Here is a 12,402-nt window from a genome sequence, read left to right on the forward strand (position 1 = left end):
AAAAAAAAAAAAAAAAAAAAAGAAAGAAAGAAAGAAAAGAAAACAAACAAAAACAAATGAACAAACAAAAAAATCACCTTCTGAAGTATGTTATATTTGCATTATATTTTATATTTTAAGAAAATTAAGAAAAATTTGACTTATATTTCTGATATTTTCAATAAATTTATTTTTCTCTCATATGAAAGTCTATTTTATTGGTTAAATAACAAAGATGTTCAAATTTACAGTTTAACATAAATTTTATTGTTAATTTTACATTTTAATATGTTTAAACTTTTCTTCAAACCACAGTGATAGTTTCTGCCTTTGAGTTGCTAGTTTTGCTGATATATTCATGCCGAATATATGCTAATTCCCAAGAGAAAAGAATACTGATTGTCAGGAAAATAAAATTAAAAGAAGAAAAAAAGTGCACAGTTTCAGCATTAATACTTATCACCTGCTGAGTCATCCTGTTCATGCTAAAGAGAAAAAGAAATACAAAAAATATAGTTGAGAACTTCCATCACAGACATGATGCTGACTGCTAGGGAGACAGAGAACAGGACAGATAGAAGGCCCATCGGTTATATTGTAGAGAATGTGATTTCCATAAAGTTATTCTTAGAAAAAATTCATTTATTCTGATTGTTTAGCCTTGAGAAGAGGACACAATGCCATGTTTTGGCATCAGAAAACATCTTATGATTTCTCTCTTGTCCTCATGCAAGTTGGAGAATAAAAGGACAAAGTGAATATAATGAAAATTTAAAACTTGGTTGTTAATTACGTAATGGGAATAAAATGATATAAAAGCATTAGATGCTTGTAGATCTATATATATTATTGAGCTCTACCTCTATGTTAACAAATTCCTCTGGCCTCTGTTTTTCTTCCCATGAATTTAGATTTTTTTTTTTTTTTTTTTACAATCAAGGTGACTATAGGCTTATATTTCTGTGATTGATACTTATTTATTCCCATGGTTATATTTAAAGGTATATATATTGAGAATAAAAATAATCATAACAGTTAGTTAAGTTTAGCAACTCTGACTAGTTTACCAATTCATAACAATCAATTTTCTAAGTTTGTAAATGGCATCAGAATTAAACTAAAAATTAGCTAATTCAATCCTAAAAGTATATAATCTTGGAAGCTGGAAGACAATGTCTCAATTTTTTTAAACTACAAAAGTATTAGATAATTATGATTGTAGAAATCTGTAATTCAAAGGTGTACGCACATACAGAAATTTTGAAAATACTTCAAGCTTTGATGTAAATTTACTGATGAGGGGACTTAAAACATATCTGTGATCCATATTTGATTTCAGCTGAAGATGTGTGTATGTTTCCTGCTTTAATAGGAATGAGTGGGTATTGCAAAAATTCTTACAAGAAAAACATCATTAGAGATATCAATCTCACATTTAAATTTTCAATACTTTAATATCAAACTTTTCTATATATTTGCTGTGTTTTTCACCAATAGACTTTGTTGGAAGAAAAATAATTCAGAATGAGAAACCACACAATGATTAAAGAGTTTGTACTCCTGGGCATATCGGACAACCCGGAGCTTCAGGTTATACTTTTTATCTTTTTATTCATAACTTATTTATTAAGCATCACTGGAAACCTAACCATCATCATTCTCACTTGCTGGACCCAAATCTAAAGACCCCTATGTATTTCTTCCTCCGGAATTTCTCCTTCTTGGAAATTGCATTCACCAGTGTTTCCATCCCCAGATTTTTGGGGTCAATAATTACTAAAGTCAAGACCATTTCCTATAACAACTGTTTAGCTCAATTATATTTCTTCATCTCCATGGGTGTGTCTGAATTTTTCCTTCTAACTGCTATGTCCTATGATCGCTATGTCGCCATCTGCAAGCCACTGCATTACATCACCATCATGAATAAGAAAGTCTGCTCCCTTCTTGTCTTTGGTTCATGGCTGGCAGGATTTCTGACCATTTTCCCACTACTCATGCTTATCCTCAGGTTAGATTTCTGTGCTTCCAATGTCATTGATCATTTTTCTTGTGACTACTTCCCCATCTTGGAACTCTCGTGCTCAGATACATGGCTTTTAGAGCAAAGTGGCTTTTACTTTGCCTTTGTTACTCTTCTCTTCACATTGGCGTTGGTGATTCTGTCCTACATACGCATCATTAGCACCATTCTGAGAATCCCATCTGGCAGTCAGAGGAAAAAGGCTTTCTCCACTTGTTCCTCTCACATGATTGTCATCTCCATCTCTTATGGAAGCTGCATATTCATGTATGTCAAGCCTTCAGCAAAAGAAAGAGCATCACTGACCAAAGGAGTAGCTCTCCTCAACACTACTATTGCTCCCATGTTGAACCCTTTTATTTACACTTTGAGGAACCAGCCAGTTAAACAAAGCTTCAAACACTTGGTTCATAAGATAGTCTTTTACTGAAGCAAATGAAAATATTTATTCAGCTGAATGAGTGCCATGGTGAAGATTCAACCAGGGAAATAAAATTTTACTTCTTCCTTATCTTCTATATCCAAACCACAGCAACCTGCAGTGCTGAGATCCTTAGTTTCAGCTTTCTTTTTTACATGCAAGTGACACTGTTGTGTCTCCCTTTAAACCTATCTTTAGGTCCCATGTAATCATTGATTTACAATCCTGACTAGAAAACCAGTGTCTACAGAACTTAAATCACTTTGCTCTTTATTCTTAATAATGAAAATATTTTAACTCCACTGGTATTTTAATAAACTTAAAGTTTCTCTTCTATTTTACTACCATACAGTTTTCTTTTTAAAATTACATGAATTATTAAATGAACTAGTGTCTGTCACAAACTATTTTACATGCTGTTGGCAGTGTCTGTCCATTTCTTCCTAGTCTCCAAAGGATTTGGATATTTCTTCCATTTAGATGTAATTGATTTTTTTTTATTTCCTTGGTTTGGCTTAAGTACATGTTCTATGTAGTTTTGTATGTTCTCCTTGTTTATTCATATATTTGTCCATTGAAATGTATATATAAAGTTGAATATTATGTAACCATAATTGCTTATATGCCACCTGCAAATCTGATTGAAATTTCATTAAAAAATAACTATTCTATGCCTTTTGGGACTAGTAGTTATGGCCTGTGCCTTATCTTTGTACTCACCAAAGCTATATTGGAAAATAGACATTTTTTTTTATACTATGAATAAACTAATGCTTAGAAAAGTTGAGTAACTTGACTAAGATCCTTGTGCAGTAGTAGCCAATATAAGAGCCTGAAATAAAATGCAAACAAGCTAAAACACTAGTCTTTGCTCTATTTTTACATTTTGTATTGTTTTTAATAAGGATCTGAACAAAGTTTTGGCTCTTCTCCATCACTATCCCTCATGTGGGCATGATTATATAATAATAGTTTTATCTAGGATGACACTAACTCCAGATATTTTATTTGACAGATAAATCACAACATTAATCCATCAAAACAAGAAACTCTTCAACTTAAGTGCTGTTAATCAAAAGAATGAGCATGAAAAAATGTTCATAGTGTGAACAATATTATGGTAGTAAAAATTATTATAGGAAGGCAGACTAACAATGGAAATAATGGAGGCCTTTAGTATAATGTATTAGATTCCCAGTTTGAAAATTGTCATGGAACATTGGGTAGAGTTCCATATTAGGAATTTTGATTCTGTATTTGGTTGCTATCTTCATCTCAGAAAATGACATTAAAGGAAAAAAATCTTTACATTTAGTGTTTTTGTTTATTTTTTGTCATTTTTTTTCTCTGTATTATCAGACACTGTCTCCGAAGCTTCCTTTTAGAACCTAAATAGTAATGTGTAATATGTTTATATTCCATTGAGTTTTATTTATGTTTCTCTTCTGTCAATTTTCATTCACTGAATTGGTCCCTTGAGCCAATGACAGAGAAAATGGATAAAAATATACATAAAATTTATGTAGAAACCATGACAAAGCATTTTAAAACACTTCTGATACTGTTTCTGTGTTATATTTTTGCTTCTTCCTCACAATTTATAGTCAAAGAAATATATCTGCTCTGGATAAAATGGTTTTCCATTTTTGCCATTAAGGCAAAAATGTTGACATTTATTTTAAGTGATACAAAACCTACACCAATTTAAAACAAGCATACTACTTCAGTGGAAGAGATAGGGAGTATTTTTAGAAACACTGGTTTTCCTGGATTACAACAAAGGCATTGTCTAATTTTTTTATTATTCCAGTCACTCTGGATATTATGAAAGCTAGAGGTAAGTTGGACATAGAGAGGGCAGAGGAAGACTCTCAAATCTCAACATTGATTCAATACTTAACAGCTCAACTTTTAATCAAGGTTAAATAGAACATACTTGGGCATATTTTGAAACTTGATATATATAAAAGGTCATAGAAAATTATTAGTATGTTTTGCTTTATTTAGTCTATTCATTTTCTAGTTATTAAAAGCAGGAAATTAGTTTCCATATCTCTGTAATTTAATTGAATACTGACTTGTAGTACTGTGCTTAGGGGAACAGACTTTAGTTATACATAGTCTGAGAGTGTATTCCACATTTGCTAGCTGTATGGATTAATGAAAATTATACAATATCTGAGTCTTAATGCTTTTTTAGGAATAGGAAGAACAATTTCACACTTGTGTTATAAATACTGAGATAAAATAAAAGTTATCAGTCACTGAAATAAACTTGTGTTTAGTAAACCACAATTACAAATAGTTCCCTTCCCTGAGTTGAAAAATTATTTCTACTCAAAAGAAAAATAATTAACACAACTATTCTTAAAACCTAAGAGTCACATGATTTATGGAGTACATTTTTTTACATGATTATATTTAATTCTCAAAAACACTCTTGAAATTCTAACTGCATTTAAAGCAGAGACTGAAAGTCAATTAACTTATCCAAAGTCACCAATCCATTGCATGACACATTTATGTCTTTAATCTACATCAAACAGGTAAGCCCATCCATAATGTAATAAATAATAAATTAATCATGTTTTGAGATGATAATTTTTTATTAAGTCACTTCCTCTTTCTTTGTTGTTTAAATATAGATCAATAGTTAATGGAATAAAAGTATAAACCTTTAGTAGACATGAGTGTTAGTATATATGAAATGATCAACAGATATGATTCAATGATCTCTCTTTTACCTTGATTTGCTTCTATATAAGCTAGTATGATTACAGAGCGTTGAATCTGCCCATTATTACTAAAATTAATAAATATAAATTATTCTTATTATTACTTTTAGGGAAAAGTCTTCTAAAATAATTATAAGAAACAGTAAAAACATATTCTCATAAAACAAGTGTTTTAACCATTCAGTCAGTTCTCCTGAAGAGTCTTTGCTTTATTCATGCTGACAGATGTTCTCAGGAACCACACCCCATGTCATGGTCTAGAGCCTGGAATGCCTGAAAAGTGTAAAAATGCATTTTAGTGTGGTTACAGAGCTGAGCTAGAGATTGTCCACATGTTGAATTCAATAATTAGCCTGTTCTCTAATGTGCTAACCTAGACTCTGAACAGATCCTGAAATTTATAAAGTAGAAAGAAAGAGTGTGATATGGGCAGATGCTCTGTGAAATTTTTTTCTGATGATTTCCATTGGGGTTTAATTGAAGAAGAGAGAATTGAGCAAAGAAAATGTTGAAAAATTAGATTCTCAAAGTTTTTGCATTACCAAGTAAGATTTCAACCGGTGCAAAATTTTTTAAAAAATTACAAATAACCCAGAGAGAAAGGGGTAGGGGGATCAGAAGTCAAATGGAACAAAATCTCTTATCTCAGTCTATAAGAAACATCCTTTGATCCTTCAAACCTAATTTATCTTTCAGTATAGTGTTTCTTTTTCACATTGGACATCAAATATATTGCCAACATCTTATCTTCTTTGTTTATATGGTCATTGTTAATATTCATTACCTCTTAATTAATTCATTTCCTCTTCCTTTCTTGTTGAAATTATAGACCACAAGTTAATGGAATGAAAGTACAAACTCTTAATAGACATGAGCGGTTGGTATATGTGAAATGATCATCAATATTTCAATATTCATTTGGTGGTAGAGATTTGGAAAGTGCAAATTTTATTTAACAAATTATAAATATCACTATTAAATTTCATTTTAAATGACTCAAGGAATTTGTCTCAGATTCGTTAGAACGAAAATAAGAAATAATATTGATGCAATGTATAAAATAAAATGAGAACTTAATAACCTAAGACCTATTTTTCCAGGAGAAAACATGGGTCTGCATGCACAAATAAGAAAGTAAAATCATGAGTTAGATCTCTGCAGATACCCATCATCCTACACATAGACATATCTTTAGAATAGTTTAAGGCTCAAGCAATAATATCTACCTTATTCAATATTTAATTATTCTTCACAGGAATATGAATATTCTAATTTATCATGCTCATTTTATGTTAGCAAATTTAAACAATCCATTGAATTTTTATAAATTTTATTGGTATTAGATCTCCTATTGTTAGGAGATCTTTTTAAGTCTGTTTCTTTGGTCTTTGGAAACTTTCTATACAAATGTTCATTTTTTTTGTGTGTGTGTAATGTGCTCATAAAACCTTCCTCTATTTAAATATATCATCCTTCACAGGTTCTCCTACATTTCTTCAGCACTTTAATCAGCAGAGGAAAAAATAATGAGTCATGTTATTATTAATATTCACTAAAAATGTTAAAAGTTAACAAAGATTAGGAAGAAAAATATGTATTCAATAAAGTTGGAAACAAAGATAAATACAGTACATTAATACAATTTCACTATGAAATAGTAATAATGTAAATGCATTTTTAAAAATATGAGTCTCCAATATCAGTAAGTTATTATAAGAACTTTAAAATTGAGACTGTCACCAAATCTTGTCTATTTGATGGGAAAGTAGTTTTTTATTTCAAGGTGTTATGAAAAGCTCTTGATTTTAATAAAAATAAACACTGTTAAGGTAAGAGTGCAAATGAATTGCAATTTGTATGTTTGTTAAGAAGTGAATAGTTGAAAAATCTTAGATGTCTATAACCTCAAAGTACATATTTCCCCACCAATAAATAAGTAATATTATCAAATAAATGAAGCATAAATAACTTGTTATGAGGATGAAAGCAAATCTGTAGAGAATATAGAATAATCATCTATGTTGTTGACCATCAGCAATTATTATAATTCTCTCTAGATTCAACTGATATACTTTTGAACACTTTCAGATAAAATTTGTTATTGGAGTAAGAACAACTGACATGAGATCTAACTACATTGGTTAAATAGAGATGCAATATTGTTCAGAAGATCTCTAGAATTTATTTATTTTGCATAAGGGAAATTCTGTATACCCCTTGAAAAGTAACATCCTTTTCCTCTTCTGCCAATCCTGTAGCAAGTATCATTCTATTCCCTGCTTCTATGAGTCTACTTTAGATACTTCATATAGGTAAAATTGTTCATTGTTTGTCCTCCCATGACTGGCTTATGTAACTATGTATATTGTCCTTCAGGTTCATTCCGATTGTACATTAGGGCAAGATTAGTTTTTTTAAAAAATGTGTGTGTGTGTGTGTGTGTTTACAATTTCTGTATCTCAGTTGTTTTTTTTTAAAGGATCCTCAGTGTCATTTTCTGTGGTGGCTGCACCATTTTATATTCTTATTAACCATGCACAAGAGTTCCAAATTCTCAACATCTTCTCCAATAGTTGCTATATTTTGTCTCTTGGATAATAACTCTCCTAACAGAAGTGACATGATATCTTATTGTAGTTTTGATTTAATTTTCCCTAATGATCATTAACATTGAGGCTCTTTCCATATACTTGTTTGTCCCTTGTATGCCCTATTGGAGAAACATCTTTTCAAAATCTTGCCCATTTTAAATTGGGTAATTTTTTTTTCTTTTCTATGTAGTTGTACAAGTTTCATATGTATTTTAGACATTATTCCCTTATATGATATTGATAATGAAGTCAGACATAAATCAGTACCATCATTGATATGTCCATAAAAAGGACCTTTTAAATCTAGATTTGATTTTTTATTAATTCTAATAGGAAAATACACTGTTTAACACAGTTGCATATTCTGTTTCCCTGGGGAAAACAAAACTGTCTTACATGGTTATCAATCAAAAGTATAATTCTGATGGAGTCTTCTATATAAGGCTTTTATTCTTGTAACAAGTTGCAAATATTTTTTAAATGAGCTTATATTCTGGCTACTGCCCCTCAGATATCTATTGAGAGGTTTTTCCAATAAAGTGCTAAATGCATAATTTCTTTCAGGCAGGTTTGGATGATTTTCCAGTCCAAAAGTCTACACAAATTTTTCTTCGCAATCTCTAGAGAAAGTTTGTGATATGAAATTAGGACACAAACTCATGTATGTTGTAAACTTATCCAGCAATTATTAGAGTAGTTAAGAGAAGATGTCATTGGGAGAGAAGATTGCCATACAGATGGAAATGTTAAGGTTAACCTAACCCTTAACCTGAATTAAACCTCTAAATCTTAATATTTACATTGGAAAATTTATTTAGATTGAATCATTTTTATTATATAATATGTATTAATAGTTTATATACTTATATATCAAATATATGTCCATTTTCTAATGTTATGATTTTGATATGAAAGTTCCCCCAGTAAATTCATGTAACACAGATGAAGGATTGTTCAGAGTTTAAATGATTAGATGATGATAACTGGAACTTCATTAGTGTATTAATATATTTGATGGATTAAAAATTTAATATAATACTGAGCAGTCCCTATAGGCAGGTAGGATTGGAATAGAGGAAGTAGGTCACTGGGAACATGACCTTGAGGACTTATCTTTTCCCTCAGCTCCTCCTCCTCCTCCTCCCCTTCTTCTTCTTCTTCTTCTTCTTCTTCTTCTTCTTCTTCTTCTTCTTTCTTCTTTCTTGCTTCTTCTTCCTCTCTCACTTTCTTCTCCTTCCTGGCCCACATGAGATAAGAAATTCTACTCCACCATTACCCTTTCAGCAGGATATTCTGCCTCACTGGGCCCAGAGAAATGGAGTTCACTGATCATGAACTGAACCTCTGAAACTATAAACCTAAAATCAATGTTCCTCCTTTAAGTTGGTCTTGTCAGGAATTTGAGTCACAGCGATGAAAAATTGTCTAACATATGATTTTATATTTTTATTGTAAAAATATTTGAAAAGGATGAAAAACATGAAAGAAAATAAATGGGTATAATCCACTAACCAGAATTTCATATAACAAACTTTTATCATTTTCTCATTATTTCTTATTAAAATGATGATAAGTAAAGGTAAAAACAAGATGAATAGTAAGATGAGAGAAGTTGATATGACAATTAAATATTGTAGTTTGTAATGAGGATAAAATTAAGTATGTAATAACATTTTTGAAATTATAAGAAAAATGTGTATTATAAAAGTTATTCTTTAACTTACTATTATAAAATAATCCTTAATTTACAAGTGACCAACCTCTAACAAAGGCAAAGTATTAACAATCAAAAAGGCATATATAAAAAAATTTTATATTTTAAAAATATAATTAAATACAATTTTGGTTAAAGGTTTAAGGTTTTGTAACAAAGTCCATTTCATAGCTATTTTTATTGCTTGTGAAATATTACACAATAATAAAATATCATATAGATGCAATTAATAGAAATAATAGTTTGTAGAAGATGGTATTGTAGATTCTCTGTGGAATACAAAAAGGAATGTAACCATTCTCAAGGGAGATCCACAATAAAGAAGTGTTAAGAAGCTACTGAGAAATTGGAGAATGGGTACTGGAAATCCCTCAGGATCTAAAAGATAGCAGACATGTGGCCTGACCTTTGTCTTGTTCCCAGGAGATCAAATCTTTGGAAAACAATCCAAGTAGACTTGATATATTCGAGATATGAAGTACAGCCAGTTGGAAGCAGGATTCTGATTTAAGAATCTATACTAATAATACCCAATGATGTCATATCTTTTTCTGTTTTCTTTAAATATTACTTTATTAAACTTCTAGATCAAATTAGTGAAGGGGACATAGTGTGTATTGTCATATTTTCTGAAGGTTGTGGCATTACATCTTTGTTTCCTAAAATATTTTCCTTCAGTTATCCTAAAATAAAGAAAATATAAAATCAAATTTGATTAATGTGAATTTTTATAGTGTCTGGCAGAAAAACAATTATTTTACATCCTGCCCTTCAAAGCAGAAATTTGACTATCTAAAATATTAAAAAGGCAGCTGTCAGGACTTAGCAGACCAAATCCACAGAATAGCATATTCAGGACAGTATTTGAAGAGCAGGGGACTAACTGAATAGGTTAAGGTGAATGGGAGAGGTTTTCCTTTATATTTCTAGATGTCCTGGTAGATAAGTGGACCCAGTGAATGAGTGACCCATGTGGGACAAAATATCTAAGGAAGAAATTTTTTCCATAAAACTTAACAGATAAGGAAGGATGATGTTCAAATGGAAAATATAATGTGCTATAATCCAAGTGACAGAGCTACTAAGGTCTAAGGCAAGTAGTTATTTGGAATTTATGCTTTAAAGCAAATTGAAAAACAAATACATGTTGCTTAAAGCTGAAAAATGAAAAATGTCTTTATACTGATTATGCCTTTATACTGATTATGACTTTATACTGATTTTGCCTAAATATGTGTGTGCACACATATGCACACACACGTGTACATATATTTCAAACAAATCATCAAAGATATCAAACGTTAACTATTTATTATAAGATAAATCAACAAGTGAACATATTTCCTGGTTACTACATGAAATGTCACATTATTTATCTTATATTAAATGTATATTTATAATATGTGTATAATATTTTTATGTTATCTTGATAATTAGTCCAAATCTTTAATATTAAGAATAAAATTAATAATTAAATCAAAAAATAATATTTTCAAAATGTATTTTATTTTTTAACAAAATCATTAGTTGATTTCTTATATCATAAAGGGAGTAATGGGTTATTACTTTAGTCTCCCGATTTTTATTTTTGCCTTTTGATGAGATCAAGATAATATATTTTTGTTGTTAGTTTGTAATATTATCTAATGCATTCACCAGGAGTAAGAAAAGTGTTTGTTTTATGTGATTGTTTTAACAAACATGTAATAGATTGGACACAGATAAGAATTATTGATTTTATTTGCCATCCCTCAATGATGTGGCTTACTATATAAAAATTTCCTAAATACTGCTGCTGGATTTAAAATAAAAGAACCAGTAGCAAACAAGCTGGATTTACAAATGTAAATTAAAATATAATGCAAAGAAGATAATCAAAATGAAATTGATACATATTATGAAAGATATTTTGGAATGGTATCATTAAGGACTATATTAATCATAATAAATTATATATTTCTTTCTCTCTAAAATGCTTTTCTACCCTCAATATCTTTAAAAGAGAAAAAAGGAGAGACCAAGAGACAGGAACAAAGAGAAAGAGAGAGAGAGATGAACCACACAGTGATCACAGAATTTGTGCTCTGAAGCCTTTCTGATGATCCTAAACTTCAGGTTGTTTGATCCTATTTTTACTTATCACTTACATATTAAGTGTCTTGGAAATCTGACTATCATCACTCTAACCTACAGATGCCTATGTATTTCTTCCTCCAGAACTACTCTTTCTTTTTTAAATTTTTTAATTAGTTATACATGACAGTATAATGCATTTACACACTTTAATATACCATACATAGATGAGATATAATTTCTTATTTTTCTGAGTGTACATGTTGTAGAATTACATTGGTCATGCAGTCATATAAGTACATAAGGTAGTAAGGTCTGTTTCCTTCCACTATCTTTCCATATACCTATCTCCATACACCTTCTCCTCTTCTCCCTTCACTTCTGTCTACCTAATCTAAGGTAACTCTATTCTTCTATTCTTCTCTAATACCCCACTTTCTCGTTTTTATAAATCACATTTACAAGTGCATGTATCCCTAGGTTTCTAGGTGCTATTATCACCCAGAATGAGACCATTTCCTATAATAACTGTGTAGCTCAACTCTTTTGCTCTATCTTCTTGGGGATGACTGAATTTTACATTCTCACTGCCATGTCCTATGACCATTATGTTGCCATCTGCAAGCCCCTTCATTACATAACCATTATGAGCAAGAAATGCTGCACCTGGCTGGGAGATTTCTGACCATTTTCCCACCCTTCATGCTTCTGCTCCAGCTGAATTACTGTTCTTCCAATGTCACTGATTACTTTGTATGTGATTATTTTCCTCTGTCACAACTGTCTTGTCAATGTGGTGCTGATAAAGCAGAATACACACATTGAATAAAAGTTTCAATACCTGAGATTTGCTCAGTCTGTGGCTC

At 30.5% G+C, this 12,402-nt stretch overlaps 1 protein-coding gene across 1 annotated transcript; it reads left to right on the forward strand.

Annotated features, from left to right (window-relative positions):
- Window positions 1–1,503: 1,503 nt before the first annotated feature.
- On the forward strand, window positions 1,504–2,432 carry LOC107148888 (olfactory receptor 6C3-like). Its single transcript, XM_015493619.1, is given in 2 exon segments — window positions 1,504–1,642; window positions 1,645–2,432. Coding segments are annotated over 2 exon segments (927 nt in total).
- Window positions 2,433–12,402: the final 9,970 nt, after the last annotated feature.

Source organism: Marmota marmota, unplaced genomic scaffold (genome assembly GCF_001458135.2).
Source record: "Marmota marmota marmota unplaced genomic scaffold, marMar, whole genome shotgun sequence".
Classification (NCBI taxonomy): Eukaryota; Metazoa; Chordata; class Mammalia; order Rodentia; family Sciuridae; genus Marmota; species Marmota marmota.